We start from the raw sequence: 27525 nt of genomic DNA on the forward strand, positions 1-27525 counted from the left end.
CTTGCAAATTTATAAGAAGACAGTAACCCCAATAAAACAATGGGCAAAAGATAAAAAAACAAAACAAAACAAAACAAAAAAACCCCAGCATTTGTAGAAGAAACCAAAAGTTGATACAATATGAAGAAATGCTCAGGGAAATTCACATTAAAATAGCAAGTTATTTATTTATATCTATTAGATAGAATATAATTAGAAAGTTGAATGATACTAAGTGTGGGGATGTATCTTAGATCATGTTCCCCAGAGGCAGACTTTAAGATGTGGATTCATTTGCAAGTGACGTATTAATTAAGGAAGTCATCCCAGGATAAACTGGTAAGGAATTAGGGGGCACAGGACAGAAAAATGGAAGAAACCAAACAAGAATGTATTTCAGACAGAGTCCTAGCCTCAACCTAGCCTCATCCTGTGGGGGAGTTCTGGCAAGCAAATTACACCTCAGTTCCAACCATTTTAAGGCAAAGAAGTTGGGATTTAATAATTCTGCAGTCACTATTGCCTACAGGCGCCCTGGAGGGACCTAAACCCCCAGGTAGCACTTCCTATTTTCTGGGCTAAGTGGCTCCAACTGCTCAACAGCAATCCTCTAAAGAAGATTTTAGGACTGGCCAGAAGCAAATTACACGGGAACTAGGAGCCGAGTCCACAGGGGCAGAAAAAGAGATTGATGAGAAACACGCAGAGCAAGAATATAGCATCTGCAACAAGCAGTGAGAATTCAGAAACCTCCACGAACTACTGGTGGGAAAACGGACTGAGGAAATCATTGTGGAGAGCAATCTAGCATTTTTTAGACTGATTAGATTAGACAGACCTATGAGTATCATATGACACAGCATTTTTCGTTTGGGATATATTCACAAAGAAATTATAACGTGGGTTCATAAGAATAGTTACTTGGATGTGTCCATAAAGACATGGCTTTCTCTCCCCCACCCGCACCCCAAAATCCTAGGGGTCACTAATGTGATCCTATTACCAAGGCTTCCACAGGCTCCTTCCTTCATCCTGACCTTTTAACGTCATTGGATCTACTAAATCATAAGAGCCAAGTGACAGAACGTGTTTGCAGCCTGAACCAGCTGAAGAAATATTTCTTGCTTTGAGATCCACTCAAATTTGGCAGTTTTTCAAAGGAGTCACCTGTTGAATTTGTTAAGGCAGAATATCCAAAGGTATTATTTGTTACCTCCAGGTAGTGTGCCTTTTTTCTTTTCTTTTTCTTTTCTCCCCTCCCCTCCCCTTCCCTCCCCTCCTCTTTTCATGTAAGGCAGCTCAGTTCTTTACTTGGGAGGAGATTCCTCATATACCTCCAAACTGGACCCCTTATAACAGGCGGCCCTAACCCCCAGGCTGCAGACTGGTACCGGTCTGTGACCTGTTAGGAACTGGGCTGCACAGCAGGAGGTGAGCGGCAGGTAAATGAACGAAGTTTCACCTGTATTTGCAGCCACTCCCCGGCGCTAGCATCACCGCCTCTGCTCCACCTCAGATCATCAGGCGTTCGCTTCTCATAGGAGCACTGGTCCCTGGTGCCAAAAAGGTTGGAGACTGATGCCTTATAAGATAAATTGATGTAAATTCTCTCAGATTTCCCACTTCCTGGCATGCATGCTTTTTAGCAAGGCTTTAAGGATACTTTCTGGACATGCATAATTTTCTTTGGGATGGTGGGAGGATCAAGAGTCTTTTATCAGTCAGGATCCAGTCAGGAAAGTGGAAATGCCTGATATTTCAAGTAAACAGTATTTGCTAAAGGTAATTGGTTACATAATTGGAACACCGAACAAGCCAAAAAAGAGAGGTTGAGGTAACTCAGATTAATATCTTTAGGAAGCTAGCTGCTGGTCAGGCTCTGCCAATTGGAGGCACTCTCGGGAACTGGAAAGTGAAGGAGGGAAGATGGAGTCTCTCCCAGTTTCCAGTTTGAGTCAGCATACTCTCCACCTCCAGCTTCTTCAAGAATTCCCAGCAATAACCTCACCATATCCCATCAAGATGTAAGTAACAGTCAAGCCCGCTACACTCCTTTATCCATTTAGCCACATCTCCTTATGTGGGCTGGGATATACCCCCCACCCCCACCCCAGCAGTCTACACATTAGCAGTAAAGAAAATCTGGAAAATCAGTCCAGTTCCAGCATCATAGGTAAATGTCTGACACACTTGCAGCAAGATGGTGAAGGTACTTTGCTGGTCCTGCCAGATGAAAGCAAACAGCTTCTAGTATTTTTTATCCTAGTGAAGATAACCCAATACCTGCCTAGCTCCACCTGGGCATCACTAAGCTTCTGTTATGGGCTATATTTTGTAGGAGAGACTCTGGACATCACCTGTAACATAGAGATAGGATGGCACAGGAGGCAAAATAAATAGAGGTGGAGGAGATTTAAAAAGAGGAGAAAGAGAGTAAGCAGAACACTCCTTTTTCCTACATTCCTTTGTTTTCAGCCATTCTGTGTCATTATATTTGAGGTACGACTAGGTAAAGAGTCCGTGGCTGGATTTTAAAATCCAACCCAAGAATGTCTATCTCATAGGTGAGCTTAGTCCGTTTATGTTTATTCTGAATATTTATTTATTTGAACTTATTTCTATCTTATTTTACATTTTTAATTTACCATGTTTTTGTTTTTGCTTTTATTCTCTTGCTTTTCTTGACTTGTACTGCATCAATTTTTATTTATTTTGGGGCATCTACCACTTCAGCCAAAAATCCTTTCCTGTAAACCAGATGTTCTATATAAAAATGCTAAGCAGTAGTATTTTCTCATTTTAAATGGAAATATATGTCATCAAAACTCTCCCAATCAAGTTCTCAAAACATAACTAAAATACCTATCTATCGTTTACAGATCATCACATTAAGGAAGAAAAATGCTTTAAAATTGTTTTCTGATCAGAAGTAATTAATTGTTAAACAGTTGATTTGATGCCATAATCTGGTCTCTCAGCACCAGCAACATCTAAAATACATATTCCTTTGCCAAAACTTGTGCTTTATAAAATGACTACATACGATTTTGACATTCTGCTAGTTATATTTGGAATGTAAATCACATTATTACTTGCACGTCTTTAAAATACGTATTTTCTAAATTCTATTGAGTTTTGTGAACACGAATATACATTATTCTTCGATAAATAGTGGATAGAAAACATTTGTATCAAAAAATATACTTCTATAAAGTTGGTATTTAAAAGCAAGGAAACGGTCACAATATTAATAAGCAAGATATTGTGTGAGATATATCTATATATTCTTCTAGTAATTCTCCTTAAATGTTTAACATGCAATTTTTACAAAGTTAAAAAAAATGTATCATTCTCCTGAACGGATGGAGTTCAAAAGGAGGACTGTTTACCTCTGAATTCTCCCCTACCATCTTCCCTGCTATTGACCAGTATTTTGGTTCCATCTTATTTTCTTGCTAACTATTCATTTTGATAGATTTTAAAATCTAGGGAAAAGTTTCAAAAATAGTATTGACCCTTAACCTAGACTAAACAACGGTGTACATTTTGCCCCATTTGCTTTATCACTAGATTTCAGAAATTTGAGCATAATATGCCTCGGTGCTGGTTTTTTGTTTGTTTATTTTTTTATCTTGCTTTGGGTTTGTTGAGACTCTTTGGTGATTGATATTTTTCTTCAAATTTGGAAACTTTTGGGCCATAGTCTCTTTAAATATCCATCCCGCTTCTTTACCAAGGCCTCCAATTACACACAGGTTAGACCATTTGGTATTGTCCTGCAGGTCACAGAGGCTTTATTCATTTTTCTCAGCCATTTTTCTCATTATGCTTCAATTTGGGTAGTTTCTTTTATTATGTCAAAACATTACTGGTTACAGCTCTTCTTGCTGAAAACCCGCTCCTCCCTTGGGGCATACTCAGTCTTATCTCTTCTCCCAAATTCCACGGGGCTGCAGCTTCCCCTAGCGTGGCCCATCTCCTTCTAAAATGTACTTTTGATAAATCTTACCTTTTCTAAATCTCAGAACAAAAAAAAGAGAAAACAAAAACATTACTCATATTTTCTTCCTCAGTGTCTATTCTGCTATGAAACCCTTCAGTGAAATTAGATATTATCTTTTTTTCCTATGGAACATATTAGACTTACTAAATTAGGTCATAAAAAGGCATACAAGAATTTCCAAAAATTAAAACAGTAGTGTCAATGAATGTTTGAATCATGTAAATTGAAGTATCTAACCAAACAGTTTTTGAATAAGATGATGTATTTCTCTTCCATGTGTGGACATTTTCCCCTATACTATTGAGGTTTTGATTAGGTTGAGGTTTTGATTAGGTTGAGGTTTTAGTTTGATACGCTGCATGTCTATATATTTTTTTTCTCTTTATAAATTGAGTTAACGAAACTTCTCAGGAGAATTTCCAAAAGTGCTCGTGGACCAACAAAGAGTCTGAGATCTTCTGAGGGGTATCTGTGAGCTGACTCTAGCAATTTGTCAAATGGACTCTCACTCCAGAGGGCAAAGTCTCAGGTAAAGATTAACGTCTGTACATATTGAGGAGCTACCTAAGACTACACGGTAAGAAAGAAGAAGGAGGACTACCCTACCCACCCACCACCCCAACCTCCAGCATATTCGTAACCACTCAAAGATGTCTGGACATATAAGGGGTAAAGAGAGCAGGCAGTGGGGAAATCGACTATACTCCTTGCAGATCCAATTCTATAAAGCTCAGACGTTGTTTTAGTCAGTATTTAGAAGTTATTTTTCACATTCTAAATTATAAATTTAAACATTCAAAATACATGTAATTACGTAATAGCTATTAGTTTTATCAGCTTTTCGATACCCATTTAGCTATATTGTTTCTCTCAAATCCAAATCCATATCCTTTTCCCTTGGCTCATATTTAAACAGGCCCTGAAACTCAAAATTCCTCTGTATCCGTTTGTGAATTCCTGATGTATCCTTTCCCAAAGCTTTTATTCCTAGGAATCATCGAAGAGAAGTCCCCCAATTGTTCTTATTAAGGATTTTCTATCTGTTACCATGAGAGGGCGACTTTCAATAATTTCCTGGATCTAGGCTCCCTCTTGGGGTATAATTCCAAATTGCTCCCTAATGTCATTCCTTTCCTCTTTCGTTAAACCTCTCTGGGACCCAGTCATTTCCCCAGACTACTGTCATCAGAACATCTCCCTAACCCTTTCCTAGCCTAGTCCCCAAATATAAAAACAGTTAGGTTCAGATGTAATATCAGAGGAACATCCTTCTTTTATAGAAGACTAGTTTTGACATTTCAGGTCTCGTATCTTCCTCTGAGTATCAACCTCTCTTCATTCTTCTGTGATATGTCCCTAGTTTGCCTTCTGTCATTTCTAAAGCTAACATTCTCGAGTCAGTTCTCCCTTCATTTGAAACACCCAATAGGCCAGCCCTACCTGCTGATCAGGGTCCTCCCACCCTCTCTGAGCCAGCCTGACTAGTAAGTGAAGGCGGACCGGATGCAGGCTCTCTATAGTGAATTTTCACCCTTTGAGATGGTATTGTTTTATTATTCTTATAAGCAGGCCCTCTTCCTCTTCATCTAGTCATTGCTACATACTGCTATGATATTGACAAACGTGACTGGGTCCTAAGCAATGGACATATCAGGGCCAAACTAAGAGCACAGAGCAGAGGGTGGGTAGGTAGGAAAAGGCCTCAGAGAGGCTGTGGATAAGCCATATAAATCCCTTGATGTTGGTTCCACCTTGATTTTTCCTTGTACCCAGAATTTCTTCTTTAAAAATAAGATAAAAAAGGAAGAAAGTTTGAGATGGCTATCTAGTATCACCAACAGTGACTAGCACTTATAAATCAACCCCCAAAATTCCATATTCTATATGGAATTTTTCAGTTGAGTTTTCAGTTATTCATTCAATCAACAAACGTTTGCTGAGTGTCTACTGTATTCCAAGTATTGCTGTTCAGACACTGGGGATATAGTAATGAAAAATCTTTGCCACACTGGAACGTACATTCTCGTGAAAGAAATGGATAATAAATGAACAAATGTATAAATTCAGATAAATCTAAGGGCTTTCACGAACAATAAAGCATAGTAAAGAGATAGAATGCGTCTGGGAGAGAATACCTATCTGGGGTAGCTAAGAAAGGATCTCTCTTATAAGGTCACACTTGTCCAAAAAAATGAGTGAAGCATGAGATTAAGTCATAGGAATTCTTGGTGAAGAGTGTTCCAGAGCACAGAATTAACAAAAACCCCGAAAGTTTATGACCTTAGCACGTTCAAGGACTAGACTAGCAAGAAGTCTAAGATGGCAAGAGTCACTGACATGATGAAGAGACTGGCCGGAGATGAAGTTAGGGAGGGGATAAGGAGAATCACACGAAGTCTTCTATAATATGAGAAGGAGTTTGAGTTTTATTCTAAATGTCATAGAAAAGTATTGACAGGTTTTGAGCAGGAAAATTCTTTTTTTTTTTACATTAAAAAAATTTATAGAAATTCATTTGCTTCTTTCTCCCTCTTTCTCCTGTGTGACATTTTCACTGTCTCTGGGCCTAATTAAGGGTTCACAAGGACACCAGAGGAACAGGCCCACCTTGCAACTCAGGGAAATGGCATGCTTAGGCGAGAGTTCACGGAGTCTTTCTAAGGTCCTGAGAAATAGAATTCTTTCTTATAAAACACCTATGATATCTTAAGGGAAATGGAGCCGATAAGAACTACCAGCATGCAGTCTAATCTCTGCCTGATGTGGTATTCCTTCCCCAATAGTACTTCCGTTTTTTTCCCCCTCACCCACAAAGAAGTTTCATCTTAAATAAAGCTATGACTGTGTTTAGGCATCTCAAAGTGAAAGGGAGCTTTGGCTTGGGCCGGGGCAGCTGAAAAGCAGTCACATTTGAAATATATTTAGGAGATGGAATCGATAGGCCTTGACAATGGGCAGGTTGGATGTGTAGTTGAGGAAATGAGAGAAATCAAGGATAACTCCAAAGGTTTTTTTGTTTGCTTGTTTTTGTTTATTTTTATTTTTTTTATTTTTTGCCTAAACAACAGAATAGATAGCAATGCCACTTACTGAGATAAGAAACAAGAAAGAGGAATGGGCATGAAGAAGAACGACAATCAAGAATGATTCTGGACCTGTCAAAGTCTGAGATGCCTGTTAGACATTCCACAGCCGATATAAACCACGATTGTATATATCCTGCAACCCAAATGTAAGCTCCAAGGGGACAGTGACTTCTGTCTGTTTTGTTTATGACTGTATCCTTAGATCTTAGAAGAGGCCCTAGCACATAGCAGGTGTTTATGAAACATTTGCTGAATGAATGAACAAATTAAATGAATAAATATGAGCCTGAGGCTTTTGTTGTTTGAAGTCCTGGCCTGCAGCCCTTGCTGAGCAGAACGATAAAAAAACAAACGATGGCAACAAATACCATGTACTAATGCCTCAAATATGGAGAGAGAGTAGGGTTGAGGGGGCCTCCATCAGAACTCAAACTCAGATTTCCGGATTGGCCTGAGCAAAGAGAATAGAAGGCCAGCCCTGAACAGAGGAGTCAAACCCATTTTCTTGTAGATCTCCCTCAAAAACAAAGGAAGCCCAAATAGTGATATGAATTTCCTTCTTGAGAGAAAATAAGGTGGGACAGGGAGAAAGAGGAGACTTCATCAAGAGCTTCCTCCCCACCCTTCATCCCCATCACCCTAAGTCTATGAATATTGATGTTTTTGCCAGTCTTTTTTAAAAATGAGTTTCTTATTTTTCAATTACAGTTGACATACAATATAATATAGGTTTCAGGTGTACAATGTAGTGATTAGATTTTTTTCTGTAACTTACAAAGTGATCTCCCTGATAAATCTAGTACGCATCTAGATACCATACATAGTTATTACCACGTTATTGACTATATTATGTTATACCTTATATCCCCATGGCTATTTTGTAACTACCAATTTGTACTGCTTAATCCCTTCCCCTTTTTCACTCGCCCTTGTCCTCTGGTTCCCCCTCCCATCTGGCAACCATCGAAATGTTCTCTGTATCTATGAGTTTGTTTCTGTTCCTTTATTTTGTTTCTTAGATTCCATATGTAAGTGAGATCATATGGTATTTTCTTTCTCTGTCTGACTTATTTCACTTAACATAATGCCTTCCAGGTCCATCCCTGTTGTTGCAGATGGCAAGATTTCATTTTTTATAGCTGAGTAATAGTCCATTGTATACATGTACCACTTCTTTATCCATTTATATATTGACAGACACTTGGGTTGCTTCCATATCTTAGCTATTGTAGATAATGCTACAATGAACATGTGGATACTTATGTCTTTTCCAATTAGTATTTTGGGTTTCTTCGGATAACTACCCAGAAGGGAAATTGCTGGGTCCTTCTTTGCCTCTTTTTATAGCCTTTAAAGTCTATTTTGTCTGGTGTAGGTATTGCTACCTCAACTTTCCTTTTCATGTCCATGAAATATCTTTTTTCCATCCCTTTACTTTTGGGCTGTGTGTGTCTTTCCTTTACTTTTGGGCTGTGTGTGTCTTTCTATCATAAGTGAGTCTCCTGTAAGGCTTTTGTCAGTCTGGAAATTCAGTATATGGTTTGGTATGAAAATGTAACGTATAGGAAGATATATGTAGTTTGGTATGATTATGTATTATCCTACACTGTTGCTGGCTATCACACCAGGCAAAGTCTGGTCTATTTTGGAAGAACTGGAAAGATCAAGAAAATGAAAAAAGTAAGAGAGTCAGAGGAAACTTCTTGGGTTCAGCCTCACTAGATGCCGATAAATTAGTGCTAGTTGCCTATAGTCTACCTTTTGTGGATGGACTCAATTATGACACTCAACTGTGTCTCAGTTATGACACTATGTCTCTTATTTGAGTGTAGAATTCTGTAATATTAGCAAATACTCTTTCTTGGAGAGAGTCATCCAAATTGATCACATCTATTTCCTAAGTCCTTGTCTTACATTAGGGTCTTCGATGCTTGGACTTGAAAGCTAAGAGTCTGTGCCCTTGTCCTCTGGTTCCATTAAGCTAGATCAGGAGAACTGTTTTAAAGAGACAGAAGAACGAAACGTGTCAGTGGGGCTGGGAAGGTTCCATGAGCGGGAAAGCACATCCTCTCTCCTTCATGTATCATTCCACCACACCCGAAACATTTACAAGTTTGCCACAGTGGGTATCTCCAGTCTCAGGTTTTTTCCTGAGACTGCCTTCTGTCTCTTACTATGTGTCTTGTATATTTAAAATCTCATATTTTTTTCCTTTTTGTTTCTCCCGTGGCCTCCATCTCCCTAACACTCCAGTGCTAAATTCTGCTAAATTCTGTGTGGAAAGACAGCTTCCACTCTTTTTTGATCACGTATCCCCATATTTTTAATTTTATGACCTTGAATTTCCAAGATTCCCTATCTCCTGCTCTTTTTTTTGTGTTTCTCCATTTCTCTCAGTCTTTCTTAGCTATTTCTGCCAGAGTGGCTATTACTGCTGCTACATTCTCCTCTTCATAAAATTCATTAGCTCTGAAAATAATTTTCCTTTCATTCATCTCTGAATAATGCTAGTTCTGTTCAGATTTGGTGCCGGTCAACAGATGAGATGAATGAATTTATAAACCACGGATAGCAGGTAGGTTGTGAGGCAAAGCTCCCTGCCCAGTCTCCAGTTTCTAGAAAGCTTTCATTTTTACTTCGCTAAATAGATAACTTTCTGAAACCCCTATTTCCTGGTTCTCTGATATCTGAACTAATATAAAGCATTAAAACTACAGATGCAGTCTTCACTGCAGCCAGGATGTTAAAGAATTTGTGGTACCAAACATATCTTCTCCCCTATAGGTTCTGAAATAATTAAAAACATGCGAGAATAATCGGATACGTTCAAAATACCTTTTTGTTGTTGTTGTTAGAAGCTAGTGTGGAGACTGTGGCTGGGGCCTGAATATAAATTTGGCTTCCTAATGCATCCCCCAAGTCACTGAAAAACAATAGGCCTCTCCCTGACAAACAAAGAGCCTCCCCAGGTAACTTACCACATGTTGCTGGCCGGCTGCTTGAGAAGAAAGTGCCAGAAATGAAATAAGCTACCTTTGCTCAGCATTTACATGCCTCTACCTTTGCATTGCAGAAGGAAAGAAGGGTAGATACCAACAATTTCACAAGGATAGACGTTTCTATTTTATTAGCCAGTGGTCCCCAACCTTTTTGGCACCAGGGACTGGTGCTCCTATGAGAATCTAATGCCTGATGATCTGAGGTCGAGCTGAGGCGGTGATGCTCGTGCTGGGGAGCAGCTGCGAATACAGATGAAACTTCACTCACTTGCACTGCTGCTCACCTCCTGCTGTGCAGCCCGCTTCCTAACAGGCCACGGACCAGTACTGTCTGCAGCCCTGGGGTTGGGGACCCCTGTTATAAGCCATCAAAAGTAGGAAGAGAGGAAGAAAATGGCTCCACAAAGCGTTCTTCTTGCCTTGTGCCCCTTTGCTTTTAAGGTCACATTTCCCAGAGTGCTCTGTGCCACCCCAAGCACCCCATCCTTACTACCCAGCTGTTATCTGAGGCATGAGGTCTCCATCTGAATGTTGAAAGTTGTAGAGGTGAAGAGATGAGAGAAAACTATTCGTAAGTCCTATCATAGATCACACTCAAGGGGTAGTAGGAAGGGATGGTCAACCTGAGTTTCAGTTGATGTCACCCCTATATCTGAAAAAGAAGACAATCGGTGGGGAATGTGTGATGCATTCACATTGTCTTCTATCAGTTGGTCTCCGTTTGTTCAAGCAAATCCTGGCTCTGCCTTGACCTCAAGCCTAGTAAGTTTTTTCGTTCTGGATGTAGCTGCTTTATAGTTGGTAGCATTGGATTGTTCATTAAGCTTTGGTAATTTTTGTGAGTTTTTTTAAAAATCTTTTGCTATACCTCAAAAGTTACAGTTTAGATGCTTTAAGGCAGAGGCTCCCCTCCCTTGTTCATGGTATTGTCCCTTTCTGTAATTTTCGTGGCTACTTTCTGCTGGTTCTCCCCCAGCCTCTGGCCCCTTCTTTTCAGCGTTTCTCACATCACCCACTCATGATGCTCTTCCTCTGGTGTGTGCAGCCTCCGGGGCCCTATCCTATACCTTGGCCTCTTTTCAGTCCACCAGTTCTCCTGCTTGATCTCATCTACTCCAACGGCTTTAACTAGCATGCATTCCTGAGGCTGGCTCCCAAATGTGTAATTCTATTCCAAACCTCTCTCTCTGGAGCCATAGGCCTATGTTTTAAATCATTTACTAGGCAATGTCCCCATCTGTACCTCATACTCAACCAACCAAAACCAAAATCATCATTTATCCCCCAAATTGTTCCATCTCCTTTATTCTCTAATATGGTGAATCATACTTCCAATCTCTCAGGTAACCAAGCTAAAAAAAAAATGGTTATATCCATTAGCCTATAGATCCAATTGGTTACTAAGTCCTATTAATTCTACCTTCCGAACATCTTTCAAATATCCTTTTTTTTTTTCCTTAAATCCCTCTTTGTTGCCTCCACCTTGCTTTAGAGCCAATGTTGGTTTAGGTGTTTTAGTTGTAAACAATAAAAATGAACTCTGATTAATGTAAGCAAAGTAATAGGAAGATTTATTTGAAAAGAAATTGAGAAAGCTTACAGAATCGAAGGGAAAACGGAAGAACCGTACTTCATGGAGGACTGGATCTAGGGCAGCTCTGGGGACCTCAGCAGGTGAAGCTTAGTCTTTCTGTCTGGGACACTGCCTATGGTCACTCGGCCACAATCATCTTTTATCTCTTTATGTCTTTATCAAACTTCCAAATTCCCAGTAGAGAGAATCTGCTGGCCATCTTTGAAAAAGTCATTCAAGGCTAGAACACAGGGTGATGGGACAAGTTTGCAAGTACTACAGACCCTTACAATTTCTCTACCCTTTCTCAGTAGTGCCACGGCCATCTCAAAGCCCTCTGCATCTTTCCAATCTATGGTTCTTACTGCCACTATTTTCATATTTCTAAAATGCATATTGTTCGCTGTATCTCCTTACTTAAAATTCCTCAATAGCTTTTCATTATTCTTAGGATAAACTACAAGCTTCAACCAAGGACTTCACTCTAGGATTTGGAGCCTGGCTATCTCTCTAGTCTCATCTCTTGCTATTTTCCTGTTAAATTTTATATTCCAGGCATACTACAGTTACTTGTAATCCCCCTAAACAAGCTATGCTTTGTTTTAGTCTCATATTTTTGCTTAAGTGACTCCCTCTTTTTCAAATACCCATTTTCTCTTCTCTTTACCTGGTTAACTCACACTCGTCTTTCCAGGCTCAGTTTAGGTGTTAGTTCCAAATCTCTCCCAGTCACTTCTCGTCCGGGCTAAGTGCTCTTCCTCTGTGCTCTGATAGCATCCTGAATGGACCTCTAATATAGGCATTGCAATCTGTTGGCATGCAACTCTTTCCTCGTCTCACTTACTGGCTGAAGTTTGAGCTCCTTGAGGTCTATGACTACATCTGATTTATGTTTGGTTTCCATTGCCTAGCTTAGGGCTTAATACATCATAAATGTTCAGTGACTATATTGAAATAAACAAATATTGATTTTGAATGCCTACTCTACAAAGCACTGTGGGGGAAACAAAAAAATACACACACACACACACACACACACACATATACATACATACATACACACACACACACATATATTTCACATTTTTATTTTCAAGGAGCTCACTGCCTAGGAGGCAAACAATACCTTCACATAAGAAAAGTACAAGCAGAACTATAAGATCCTGTATAATTTCATGCACAAAAACCAATGCCTATGGGCCAGAGTTTGGGATTGGAATGATCTGGAAAGTCTTCTCTGAAGAGGAAAGGTCTGAGCAGTAACACGAAGAAAGAAGAAGATTCAAATCGTTTGAAGAGGTTAGGTGAATGTTTTAAGTGTGGAGAGGAAGAGAAAAATGCTCACTGTTTTTGGAGTGTGGCGAAAATTTTGCCTAAGGTAGAGGTTGATTAAAATATGATGAGAAGGTCAGTGTGTGTAGGGAGGTCATAGGTGAGGGAAGAAGAATTGGAGCAGAGTTTGTTTAAGTCTTTGTGCGTTTCATTCTCTGATTCCAACATAGAACACCTCAGCATTCTAGGTTGCTGGTTCATCCCAAATTCCGTGTCTCCTCCAGAATCGAGAAAAGAATAATTAAGGTATTTTCAAAATGGAAAGTTTCCATGCCAGGGAATCTCCTCTTCCTCCCTGAAATAAGTTTCCCTGGTATCCTTGAAGGTATGTATGGTATACCAGCTCTTTCCATTCTTATTTTTGATGTAGTTTATATTGTTCTTGTGATTTTTTAAATCTACCCAGGGTTGCAGACAAGCAGCACAAGACTTGAACCTCCCAATTTGATGGCTCTTATTTATTTTACTTTCCTTATATACATGAACTGGAAAAACTAAATGTGAGAAAAAGATGAAAAGCTCATTCGTCTATTTCCCTGGAAGAGCATTTTCAGAGTTTAGCACAGTCTAGTCATGAACTGCATAAGCATCACAAACCTCTCTTTTCTCTAAACGGTGGGTTCTACATCATTAACTCTTCTCTTTCATTTGTAATTATCAAAAGATATCAACTCCTTGTCCCTCCCTACCAACACACACACACACACACACACACACACACACACACACACACACACACTATCTCTCTCTCTCTCCCTCTCCCTCTCAGCTCCTGAGGCCTACTCTGTGGATGAACATGGTTGTATTGAGATGGGGTGGACATTAAAGGATGTCTACTCCTCCAACTCTCTCCCGTTACTGAACCGTGAATTAATTTTATTTCAGGTCCTTACACAGGTAAATCTTACCACTCTCATGGAATTAGAATGTCACCTTTAAGTCATTTGGTTAACTCTCTCCGTGTTTATAGATGTCCTAGGAAATTGAGGCCCAAAGAGATGAAGTGACTTATCTAATATATTAGCATATTTGTTATTATTGTTTCAGATCTAACAATCACTTCCTCTTCTCTGCCCCCATTTATCAGCTAAATTTAAGTTATCAAGGGCAAGGATCATTGTCTTATGCATTTTCTGCATTCACAACAGCACCCATCAGTCTTCTCTTCTTTCCCATACAGGAGCAAGACAGAGCTGGGCACACAGTGTGTGCTAACGAAAGAATGTTTGGATCAAATTGAATCCTGCAGGAGGTGGACCATTTAGAAGCACTGAGTTTGGCCTCTGAGTGAATACTACTTGCCTTGGGTTGGCCCACCTAGCAGTGAACAGCTATGGGCCAAAGGAGACCTGCCAAGTGTGTAGTCTTCTTTGCCCAACTAAGTTATAAATACCATTGTATATGACCTTATTTTGTAGCCCATAGCACTTTGAACAGTACTAGTCACAGAGAAGGCCGTCATTAAAAATGTTTCAGTCGACTGTTCTCAGATCGAAAACCAGATCTCCATCTGTGTTTCATGCAGCAACTGGAGTAGCTTTGCCAAAAGGAAAGCCCCAAGCTGTCCATGATGGATCCTGCGGAGCTGAAGAAGCCTTTTTTGTGCAGCTCTATCTATGCCTTAAATTGGTCTTGAGGAAAAGTATCTGGGATCTTGTGCTGCCTTTTAGATACTAAAGAATCATTTTGAAAAGTGATACAATAAAAATTATAGTATTATTAAGATACTGTAAGGTAATAGGACATACTAACTTTAAGATGTTAAGTGAGGATGAATTTATTTTGGTTTGGCTACAATGCTGTCACCTGCTCCCCTTGAGACTATTTTTATGACCTGAGATGGAAGTGAGGCATCCTTGGATAGGATTCGATCCTGGATTTGGGGATTATTTGTCCCATGCTATAGCCAGTTTACCTACCAACTACATAGCTCGGCTATTTCCACTTTCCTCATTTTGGTTCTTATTCTTCCACCCTCATTTTTAAAGACAGAGGCCTAGTTGAAGTAGTTGCAGGATCTTACTTAATTTGAGCTAGTTTAACCCCACAATGGAACTATCTCCAAGTAGGAAGCAGGCCACTTATTTTAGTCATTAACTAGGTCTTACTTGTGAGCATCTTTCACTATGTTCAGGAAGTAAATGGGTTTAGTGAGAATCAGTCAAGAAATCTAAAATACTTTATTCCTAAGGATTGCCACTCTGCCCCTTGCCCTCATTTCCCCAGAGGGAACTGGTAGCTGGGTGGAAAATGGGAAAGTATGTGACAGAGCAGAAAATGAGAATATTTGCCATTATTATTTTTACTACTCCACTTTCAGGGAAAAAAAAACAAATGTGGTTGGGAACATAAGAGGGCCAGTAATCCAAGCGTGGTTATTAAGAATTGGAGTTCCTTTGTGAAGCCCCTCTAACTGTATTCTCATGGAATCATCGGTTAATCATTGAAGGCAGAGCCATTTTCATGTGAAGAGTAGGCAGGCTGGCATTCAAAACAGTAGGTGATCTTCAAGGATGTTGTGAGGGTCCAGCTGCCCAAAAGAATTTCCTTAAGTAGCCTACTAGAGCACTTCCTCGAGTCGTCTAAAACCCCTGTATTAGAAGAAATCAACTCATCAGATGTCATCCTGTCTCCAAGAGGTCCCACTTGCCTAACTTGAAACTGAGGTTTTGTTTTCCCCCAATATGCAGACTGAATAAGGAAGCCTATTCTTTACTGCCCATATGTTTTCCAATTAGTGACCACCTAAACTGGACTCTTCTAAGGCTCCCAAACTTTGTTGAAGGAGATCGAGAACGTGCAGAAGGTCAGGCCTCGGAGCAACTGGATGTTCTGCCTCTTTTTCAGGTCTCCACGTGGCAAATCAAAGACTGCAGGAACTCAGCCAGTTACACTTGAGAAAGGCATCTTTGTGGATGATGATGAGGTAAGGAAGAGAATTAGCAAATGTTTATTTGTGATCTTTCTTTAGAGTTGCTTAGGGTACTTTATAAGCTGTGTCTTATAAACTTCCTATTGAAAAACAGAAAAGGGTCAGTATTCATCCAGAGAGAAAGTTTAGCTGACCTAACTTTATGAAAGAGAAACAGGGACGTGGAAAAGAGAAGAGATGGGGACACGCCAGCAATAAATGAGTGAGTGGTAAATCCTGACTGACTTAGAAACCGTGGCTACCTCTTGCAGCAAAAGCTTGGTTGCATCCCCAGGTTTATCGTATTCAAGTACATTTTCCAAGCCAACTTTTATTTTATCAGCCAAGGATACTTAGCCTATTCAACATAACAAAACTGAAAATATATTCCAATTTGGACAATCTTGTGGGTTTAGTCAACTCCTGGACACCGATTTGGAGCAGAGATGTAATACCTCAGAAAACTTTGGGAGTAAAAACAGTTTCCACAGAGACCTTCCCCCCACAATTAATTTTTTTTTTTTTTTTTTACCTATAAAAGTCTTCACATCTTTCTCCCAAATAAATTGTCCTAGACTTCTATGGTTCTAAATATGTGTATTATATATGTCATATCTGTGAAGCAGATTTTTTTACAATATGTTTTTTGTTTGGAGCAATGGGACTTCGGTTTTCCAAAAGATAATACAGATTAAATTATCACATCTTTGGATCTGTCCCACATTTCCTTCCACCCTCCCAAAGGAATGCACGGCGTGGCTCTGCTAGTCGCTCTGCTAGTCTTTCTCCTAGTCCTCCCTCTAGTCCTCCCTCAGCCCCAGGAATTACCAAATCTTGGCATTTTCCTCCAGGAGCGTAATGACGCCTGCCCTCGGCACACAGTTCTGCCCCATTCTAACCACTTCCCTCTTCGCCACTCACCCGCTTGCTTGATTTACTCGTTCAGTGCATGTTTTCTTCCCTCTGTACCCCAGCTTACCATATCACCTCCTGGGGGACATGGCAATCTTTAAAAATGCTGATCCAAGTACAGGATTGTGCTTCCCTCCTCTCGTTCTGATTTCTGGTTATGCCAGGCCAAAAGGAGACAACTTAGAGCTTTTACCTCCTCAAGTTTTCATCCCTTTGACTGATTCACCCTTAGATAACCTAGGGCTAAGCTAGAAGCCGGGCCACAAGCTGGGGTCAGCAGATGGAGATGGAGGTGGCCCAGACCCTCCACCACTAGACACGGCACTCAAAACAGTCTGCCAGTCACCAGCACTACCACCAGTAGAAAAATGCAAAGCGGTAGACAGAAGTGTTACCAAAATTCAGTTACTTTTTTGCAACATTGTGGGAAGAATCATATATTGCACAAAAATGTAAAAATGCAAAATGTTGTTTCTCCCTTCCTCTGGGAGCGTGTCCCCTCCCAGCTCACTGGGCAGTTATGCCAAGCCAGAAGGCCTCCCTTCCACTCCAGCCCTTAAGTTATCACCCTTTTGTAACTTACTTTTCTCCTTAAAGGTTGTCCTCCATGGTGATTTTCACCTGATTTCACTGCTATAGAAATGGAAAAGGCAGAAGGAGGAGGTGTGATCCCTTGGAGTGATCTGTCCCCCCTCTGAACTTTGCTGCTGCCCTTGTCTGCTTTGCCTCCTAACAGTTTTACATGACATTTCATAAAGCTGGTCCAGATTTCCATGAGCAAGTTTCCCTGTCGGGATGTCTCAGAACCTAGCTCTCCTTGCTGTGGCTCTCATTCCAGAAACCCAGGGTGCAAAACACAAGGCCCAGTGTTCACCTCACTTGATTTATATTAGAGAACAGTTTTTAGTAGGGTGAGGTACTAAACCGCTAATTTTGATTATTGTCTCTAGATTTTTGATACAGGCGGGCAATCAAAGTTTGTTCTCAAGAACCTTCAGCATTACACAGTCCATCCAAATCTGGTAGGTGGAAAAAGCATTGCCCCTAGATCCCTAAGAGCAAGTTGCAGCAATGGTGCAGAGGACCCCTGCGGAGTATCCCCACTGCCTCCGAATGCTGCCACTTCTATGACTGCGCATGCTCCTGGGACTGGGAGGCAGAGCTTCCCTAAGACACTGTGACACAGGCAATGCTGGGAATGGTGGTGGCGAAGGAAGAGGGAGGAACTGGGAAGAAAGTGGTCCCCACAGCTGATTTTTTTTTTTTTTTTAGTCGAGAAAACACATTACTAGTTAGGAAGTATTCCATTCTCTCCCTCTCCCTCCCTCTCTGGAATCCTCTGCCTTCCTCCTATTAACAGAAAAGCAAATTTAGTGGGACTGCCCCTTCACCCATCCAACGTCTTAAGTGACCTGCTGTCTTTTGTGACTCCTTTTGCTTTTTAGGGTTGTGCTTATTATGTGGTTGTGCCTGTGGAGAAAAGTTGGAGGGTGGGAAGCCGTAGACCGGGCCATCCTTCCCACCTTCAGAACTCCCTGGCAGAGGCGTTTGGTCCCTGGCTGGCTCTCTGTCCTGCCTCTGAGAGAGCCATGGAGCGGGCCATGGAGGTGTAACTCAGAAACCTCTCTGTTCACTCCACTATGTTGGACACTCTGTCACGTTCTTTTAGGAGAATTAAGTCGTCTTGCCCCTTTTATTGTGAAAATTTTTGTCTCGTTTCCCCAGCTCCTTAATTTATTTGTGGAGAGCCCTCTCAGGGAACAAAGGGCCAAAGAGCTTCAGACTTTTTCTGATAAACACATTTCAGAGCAGATTCATCCAGCCCCTGTCCAGCCTCTGTTCCTACCCCAGAGGGGCAAAAGATTAGCCAACTGATTAGTTAATCTCTTGATCTAATCCCTTTGTCTGTCTGGAAACCTTACTCTGCTTAGGCCCAGTACTATGAACCTTTGAAGCCCACCAAGCTGCAGAAGTTCATGGCTCGCAACAGGAAAATCTTAAGCTTCATGTTTAAAGTCACAGAGTATGATCGGGATAAGACCTTACTGATAATGACCAACAACCCACTTCCCTGCCCAATGGCCCAGGAAGGAAAGGACATCACACCAAAATACTTTTCCAAGGAGTTACTTCTCAAGGTAATGGCACCGGGGGAAGTCTCCTGGTGCCCTAAATAAGGACCCTGACCAATTAGCAGTTAGCTTCAAGAAGGGAGCTAACTTAACGTGGTATTCGGGAGCCAACCTCTTCCTTCTAATTCTTTGCCATATGCTTCAGAGTGGGAAAAGCTTAGGTCATGAAACATCATGAAACAGAGAAAAGAGAGTTTTAATTTGAAATTATTCTCCCTTGGCCAAAGATATTTAGTTTGTAATTAACAAAGGGTAAACTGGCTTTCTAGTTGAGTATAATGTTGTAAAGGATAAATCGAGAAATGAGGGATAAGGAACAGAAATAAGTATCTAAATGGGAAAGGAGTAAAGGGTTTTGCTTTGTACACATTGCTTTCGGCTGTCAGGAGAAAGGAAGAAGAACAAGGCAGAGAATTTACTATTACAGTAGCCGGACATTTGGGACTCCGTTAGGCACTAAAGTAGTTCAAATTCTATTCGATAAACAATCACTGAACATATACTAAGTTAGAACTGAAATATATAGATGATTACAGGACAGTTTCTATCTTGAAGGAACTTGGAGTGTAATAGGAGAAACAAATCAATAAATGAGATGTATAAAAGTAATTATATGAGGATATATGAAATATAAAAGAATATATGATACAGAAGTAATACACAACAAAGAACAGTACCTCTGCTGGGAGAAAGGGAGTGATCAAGAAGGCTTTACATGGATGGATCTCAAGATAATCATGCTAAGCGAAATAAGCCAGACAGAAAAAGTTGAAAATCACATGATATCACTCATATGTGGGATGTAAACCTAAAAGCAACAAATGAGCAGGACAACCAGAGACTCATGGACATGGACTATAGACTAGTGGTTACCAGAGGGTAGGGGGTGGGGGAGAAGCGGGGAGATAGACGGGGCGAAGGGGGTCAAATATAGGGGGTTAGGGGAAGGGTGAAGTGGGTAAAGGGGATCAAATATATGGTAGCTGAAGGAAACTGGACTTTGGGTGGTAAACACAATAGAAGATACAGATGTCAAATTATAATGTATATGTGAAAATTATATAATTGTATTAACCAATGTTACCCCCAACAAACTTAATTTTTAAAAAGTTAAAATAAAAATTAAAAAAAAGGGCTTTACAGAAGAGGCGACCCCTGGCAAAGGAAAAAGAGAATATTCCAGTCAGAAGAAAGGGCAAAGCCATGGGGTCATGAGAAAGTGAGGTGCATTTAGAGAGATGTAAGAGAGTAAATGGCAGGATATGAAAGCATATAATGAAATTTGCATTAATTTAGAAACACCTTTTTTGGAGATTGGGAGAAAGGTACATTATTTGTGAAAGAGATAAAAATCAGAAAGATTTGTTACTATGATAATTAAGGGAAGACATGCTGAAGAACCGAACTAAACTGATAGCAGAGAAAGTGAAGAAAATCAATTTAAGAGATATTTGGGAATCAGGACCTAAAAAAGATCTTGATAACCTTGAGAGAAGGCCAAAATATAATAAGAAATTAGATGAGATGAGTGAAAATACAAACAAAAGAATCTAATTATAGCAGAAATTTGAAGCTGGGAGTGAAATTACCCAAGACAGACCTTTATAATAAAATGTGGTGAATGTGGAATTAGTATTTTGTTAGTTGCTACATGGATGGTAGTGAGAGATTCCTCTCCAAATGGAAGATAAAATGCTAATATCCAAAGGTACATCCTGACAAAGGAGTTAATTGATTTCTTCCCTACAGTCTCTTGGGGCTCAGAATTTATACCCTTTGAATGTAAATTTAGTGGTTGTTCCTCATGACAGTGGGTAAGATTCACTGAGAGAGAGAGACAAATTTTGAGCCAGGATTGCCTCGCTCAAAGTAGAGAAGGAAATACAAGACTATCACGAAACCTTCGTTCAAAAAGAGCTTTCTTCCAACAGCTGGCACTTGTGAGCCTTCCAGATCACATGCAGGACCCAATCATATTAATGTGCAAATTGTGTTACCAGCCAGATTGTATTAATAGAGTTAAGGCTCTGATGGTCAAAGACTGGCACATGGTAACTTTCTGGGGCTACCAACAAGTCCGAAAAGATGGAAACATCCAGTATCTAGAATGCCTCTTTAATTATTCATGCTGTATCCCACCCTTCTCTTGACAATGTGACAATCTTTTGTGAGCCTAAGATCATATACAAAAGAAGCATTCTTTTGCTCAGGCATGTATAGAAGAGTGTGGGTTCCAGCAGGCAACTTGTAGAATGGACCAGACATGTCTAGTACCATAACTGTTAGACTCATAGCTCCTTCTAAATCAAACAGACCCTACCACAGTTCATGAAGAAAAGGATGCCCTAAGAGGTGCTATTTTGTATAACTAAATTTGGTCCTCTACCCCCAGCTGGGACCAGAGGAGCACAGCAGACCCAGTGAAAAAAATATTCACAGGTTAGTTAGAGACCTGTCATGGTCACCCCAAACCCAAACCAACCAACTTACCAACAACCAAACCATGAGCTCTAATCAGATTCTTACCTCCAGGCATCTGAATTTGGAAAGGAAGAGATTGGGGCAGTAGGAATGAAAGCTAAAAGGACACATAGAGAGAGGTCATAAAAGAATCAAACCATGAAGGAGAAGGTAATGGAGAGACCATGAAAGTAGGGCTAGGTTGACGTTAAAGGGAAGTAGGAAGGAACAAGCAGAAGCTATAGATAGAAAAGGTTAGGAGTGAAAACGGTAGAGAGATAAGGAAGCAGGTAGGAAGAGAATAGGAGAGAGATGTTACTGATCTGATGCTAGAGGCAAGATACACAAACCCATGCAGTGGTGGATCTTAGCTAGCGCTGTCTTGGAATCTTAATGACTTTTCCATTGCTGTTTTTCCACTATGAGGTCTAGCTCCCTAACGTTTCTGCTCTTTTTTGTGGCCAGATTGTTAGCTATGTCTTACTTCCTAGGCACATGTGCTCTGTCAGTTTAGGAAATCTCCAAACCTACATGTAGTTATTGGAAGAGTTTATTTGAGCTAACTGAAGACATATGTTGGAGAGCAAGGTCTCAAATGCTCCAGAGAATGACAGTTTTGCAGCTTCTTTTATGCATTTGAAATTAAGGAGGGCAGGTAGGAAGGTTGGAGAAAGCAAGGTGGGGATTGGGTTACAGGACAGTTAACAAGATTATGTGCTCTCTTCAAGGAGAATTACTTCTGGTATTTCAAAAGTGTTAGCCTAGATGCACAAAGATAATGGAGAGGTCTGGCTTAAATCCTTTTACTAAAGAAGTCACAGGCCTGGGACATGACTACCCACCATGACCTGCCCAGTTACGAATTTACAATCAAATCACCCTGTGAGGTTACTTTTTAGAGAACCCCCGTTGTTTTTTTTTTTTTGGTCTACAGTACTTACAGTAAAACTTCTATTAGTTGAGGTAACTTGAATGGATTCCCGTTCCTTAAAACTGGAAGTGCGTGAAAAGAATGAATACAGAACTAAAAAGGCACATTCGGCAGCAAGTATTTTTTTTTTTTAAAGAAGTTTTAATATTTTTAAAGAAAAAGCTCACTATTTGTTAATTAATTAATTTGGTCATTTAGTCAACAAATATTTATTGAGCACCTACTATGTGCCAGGGCACTGTCATGAGTGGTAGGGATCTAATATCAGTGACTAAATCAGTCTGCCCGAATGAAGTTTAAGTCTATCGAGGTAGACAGACCATGAGCAAGCAAACAATTGCACAGATTATATAAAATGTGTTAAGTGCCAAGACAAGGCAGGATAAACTAATGGAGCCTGAAGGGTGTGAGTGGTGATTTTAGATAGTGTAGTTTAGATAGTAGGCTCTCAGAAGAGGTGATGACATTTGAATAGAGAGACTAATGGAGTGACAGGATGTGTCCTGCTGTTGCTACACCTAGCATATTGTTTTCATTTAAGATCACCACACATTAGGAAGAATATAAGCTGTAACTTTTTTAAATGAGTTACAATGAAATAAATCAGGGGAATAGGGAAACGAAAGCTGTGTCATATGAATAAAAGTTCAAAATACTGGCAATGTTGAGCTTGGAAGAGAGATCGAACTTAGGAACGTGTTGGATTTCTCCAAATTCTTTAAGGATTCTGTGGAGGAAACTCTCCATTGTTTTCTGTTTGCACTACAGGGTAGAAGTTACAGGGAGATAGCTATCAGCTGATCAAAGATGAAATAGTTTGAATTTTTAGGTACAGGTAGATTGATTACTTGATAGTGATATATGAGTGTCAGATGAATGGTTAAGCTGGATGACCTTTAAAATCCTCTCAGAAAGTCTTTGAATCTATGACCTTTAGTAATGATGGCATTGTGACCTCATAAAACATCTCATTCCACAGCCTTTTCATGGTAGACAGGGACTAGAATGTGAATGAGAAAGGGAGGTAGAGTCCCAGAGAACTATTTCCCAATTTATTACCCAATGTTTGGTTTTCTAAGCAATTCACTAATTGAATCCTTCTCAAAACTGGGTAAACTCCTCTGCCATTCACTTCAAAGGGCCAGTGGGCAAGTTCAATCAATTACTTCAGAAACTGACCAAGTTTTGGACAAGTCATATGGCAATGAAACAAATATGCATTAGCCCACTCAGGGAACTGCTTCCTTTCCCCTCGGTTTCTGAGTCCCCACATCCCTCTCTGACAGGTTTTGCTGCATCATTTTGGGGAACTGGAGCTTAGTCCAGGAACTTAATTCAGCCTTTAAGTCCCAAGGGACTCAGGCTCCCTCCCTCACTTATTCTTCTTCCCTCTGCTGCAGGAAAGTTATCAGCATAAACCCTCTAAGAAATCCCGCCTACCCCTGAAGCCTCAGAAAAAACAGTTAAGATGTGAACTGAAATCAGTGTTCCCTGTGACAGTGTTGGAAGGCAGCACATCCAAGCGAGAACAGTGGTTTAGGTAACGTCCTGGCTGTTCTTGTTCTCATTCTCTTTCCTATCATTTCCTGTCATTCCTTGTATGACCAACCCGCCAACCTCATTTATACCCTAATGAAAGAGAAAGAGTAATGCAAAGCTAAAGTTTTTCACTGAGACTGATTTTCAAGAGTGAAGATCAATGCTTCGAGGAAACAAGAAAAATTTACCTTAGTACATGGTAAGGGCTATTGCACAGGAACAATGTGTTATGAGATCTTATTTGAAGCTAGTTCTAGAAGCAGCCTGTATCCAGTTTGGAGAGGAGAGAGGAGATTCTGAACTTCTTTCGTAGGTTTACAAGGCTAGGTTCTAGAAGCATCCATTCCACTGAACAGTTCTCTACCCTGTACTAAAGAACACCTGCCATCATTGTCCTTTCTTTTCCCCTGGAATCTGACACGCAGTGACTGGTTTTATTAACCCCTTGCCCTGGGATCTACTAAATGAGCTTTCCTTGTTAAGGTTTTCCACCAATAATGATTTCAAGAGTGAAGGGAAATATTCAACAGACTACATTTTGAGGAAACAGAAAAATATGTATCCTCTGCTCACCTTTGCACCGGTCTTTAAAAGAGATTTGAAGATAGATGGTAAGCTCTTCTTTTTCAAAGCAATGGCTTATGGGACTGAGATGTGAGCAGGAGGGACAATTTATGGGGACAAGAGATGAGGGCAAATCAACATCTCTCATGGAGGTCCTGAAGACCATTTTCCCTTGTAGCATGGAAGGCAGGAACTGATAGAAGCTCGAGTGGTGCTAGACTTTGGACCCTGTTTAAATCTCAAATTTCAAGAAAGTCGTAGCATAGTATTTCCCAAACTATATCACCTACCCATTTTAATCATTTTGGCCATATTGATGTTATTTGCCCTATTATTTACTTAACGTTTTCCTTTAAAAGGATAGTTTTTGTTCTTGTCCTAATTAGTACTGTATCATTGCCATCGTGGGTTTGATATACTAATTACATATTCTTTTTTCTGACATACATTTAATCAAATTCATAATAATTAAAATTTAAAATGTTTATGTATCACCTAAAACTACCCAGTGGTATGCAGAAAGGCCTAAGGAGTCTCAGAGAGGTCCATGAGTCTCTTTGGGGTGGAGGCAGGACTCCACGCACTCTCTGGGGTGGAAGAGGTTGGGGATAAGGTTGTATGGAAGAGTGTGTGACAAGAAAGCTCCTTACAAATTATTCTTTTAACATTTATGGGGCACCTACTAAGTATTGGACACTTACCTAGTACCAATAAGAGCACATTCACTGGGTGAGATAGATAGATGGACCAGACCGTGAAGGTCCTTGTGTATTATGTGAATAAGGGCTTGGTTTTTCTCCACTAGGTAGTTGAGACCCAGTGAAGGATTTCAGAACACTCACTAGACATTTGTGTCTTCGAAGTATAATTGATGAGTTCCCAGACTTCACCAGCTTATAGCTTCAAGACAAGGTCTATTTTTCCTATGGGGATTCTCAGCTCAAGCAACTTCCAAATCTCCCCGAAGTATGCTTACCTGTTCCACATCCCAGTGATTGCCTAATACCTTTCCTGCCATCCTCAGTCCAAACTGTCATGGTTCCAGAGTGTGCGGTCATATTGTATCACCCTTTGACTGGCTTCTTCAGGCTTCTCTGCTCCTCCTGTACCCATTTGCCACCCCACTCCACGCCCACCTGTTACCTCTCTCAACTCCCCACAAACAGCTAAAACCAAGCCGTGTTGTCAAACGACACTTCATAGATGTGGAGAGAAGTTAGATAATGGCAGAGAGTGATTTATCTTGCTTTAAAATTTACGTTATTCTTAGGCTCAGCCTCAAACCCGGCTCAGTTCCTTTATACTTCCCAGCACGTTAATCATTCTTGTGAGTCTCTTGGCTTATCTACACTGTCTCAGCCTAGGCTCGCAATACCCTTGGCCCAAGGAAGGGAAGAGGGTCGCCCCTTCCCCCCAATCTGTTTATTTTCAGCCCCAGAATAAATAAGTAGGAACATCTACAGACAGTTCTCAACTGACTGTGGTTTAACTTAGTTTTTTTGACTTTACGATTGTGTGAAAGCGAAACATATTCAATAGAAAATGGCTAAGCTAAGCTGTGATGATTGGTAGGCTATTAAGTGCAGTTTCAATTTATGATATTTTCAATTTACGATGAGTTTATTGGGATGTAACCCCATTGTAAATTGAAGAGCCTTTGTATTTCCTTTAGGGAAAATTCCATCTGGATAGTAAGGTTTGAGCTTTGTAAGCCAGATAAGTCAAGCATAATAGTTAACAGTACATTTAGTAAAGTTGGAGTTAAATCTTAAATGATCCCATATGTAGGATATTAATAGCTCAGCTTAAATCCATATTGGGGGAAAGAATTTCTCTAGACTCTAATCTAGATTAGGATTTCTGTAATTTTTTAAGGGCCTGACCCTATTAACAATACATCCAATTTACATTTCTAAACAGAATACTTAATATCTCAGTCTACAGCTTTACAGTTTCCCTCAAAAAAAAAAATGAGTGAATATTGACTTTACTGATAAATCTAAAAGGCCCATTATGGTGCTTTTCCTAAACAAAGACAATTTACTGTGAAGTTGAAACAATGCCTCCACTTCAAGCAAAAGAGAAAAGCTTCAAGCAAAAGTTCTATTGCTAGCAACCCCTCCTTCCACCAGTAAAGTTTCAAGTTTACCAGGCATCTAAATAAAGATTACATAGAGAATCTCTATTAATGGGGATCCTGAAAGCTGGTTAGGAAGCTGTCCAAGAGGCACATGATAGGACATGAATTAAGATGTTAGCAGTAGGAATAAGGCAATGGATTCAAGGGACATTTACAAGGCATAAGGCGTCAAAAAAGTGGGAGGGATGGGAGCAAGAAGAGCCCACAATGGAAAGCGTCCAAGAACACTGGTTGAAAGAGAATCTGAACAAAGTGATGACACTGAAGCCAAAGGCAGAAAGAGTTTCTTAGTTACACCCTCAGACGGGAGATGGAAAACCAACATACACTTTAAAGTCTAAGAGGGGAATAAATATACCGGTGAATGCAAATTAACTTAGTAAGAGGTAAGTTATCAATGTGGATGCCGATGGAATCATTTAAAGGGAAGACTCTAAACTGGCAGTGTTTTACACTGGGCTTTAATGAAGGGAAGGAATCCAGAACTAGAAAGAAAGTTGGGTACGGTAGTCCGTGGTCCAAAATCTATCCCCTCGTTAAGAATACAGGCCAGCTTTTCCGTCCTTCCGAGTGGGTCAATTTCACGCCTCAGATTAGGTGTCCTTCTAGAACCTCTGGAAATCCACATTCACCAAGGTGCCCTGTGCTTTGTTGCAGTCTCTAAGAAGTCGGAAAGGGACACGCCGACTTGCAAGATGAACTGGGAACCACTAACCCTTTCATCGCTCATGAAAGAGAAGCCCACCAGAACCGCGCCAGGGGAGAGCGCCTTCCGCAATGGAAGGGCCCAGCAGTGGATTATGAAAAATGCCACTGTCGTTAAAGTAAAAACAAACCCTTCGGGCCTCTCGCCTCGGTCTCCAGAGACTGAGGGGCTTGCAGAAGTCGCCATCCGAGGAGTGTCAACCAAATAAAATCGCATTCAGCCCGCTCCGGGCATGGGCTGCCGGGTCGCTGGCAGGGT

At 40.4% G+C, this 27525-nt stretch overlaps 1 protein-coding gene across 1 annotated transcript in view; it reads left to right on the forward strand.

The window, feature by feature from the left end:
- Positions 1–27518, forward strand: part of TSGA13 (testis specific 13) — a 30420-nt gene extending 2902 nt beyond the window's left edge. The window contains exons 2-7 of the mRNA XM_015588301.2: positions 15758–15898; positions 17746–17817; positions 18727–18939; positions 23719–23858; positions 24341–24468; positions 27219–27518. Coding sequence (XP_015443787.1) covers positions 15758–15898; positions 17746–17817; positions 18727–18939; positions 23719–23858; positions 24341–24468; positions 27219–27475 — 951 coding nt within the window. The 3' untranslated portion in view covers positions 27476–27518. The remainder of the gene's footprint in view (positions 1–15757; positions 15899–17745; positions 17818–18726; positions 18940–23718; positions 23859–24340; positions 24469–27218) is intronic.
- The last annotated feature ends 7 nt before the right edge of the window (positions 27519–27525 follow it).

The sequence above is a fragment of the Pteropus alecto genome, unplaced genomic scaffold, assembly GCF_000325575.1.
Source record: "Pteropus alecto unplaced genomic scaffold, ASM32557v1 scaffold22, whole genome shotgun sequence".
NCBI classification, from domain to species: domain Eukaryota; kingdom Metazoa; phylum Chordata; class Mammalia; order Chiroptera; family Pteropodidae; genus Pteropus; species Pteropus alecto.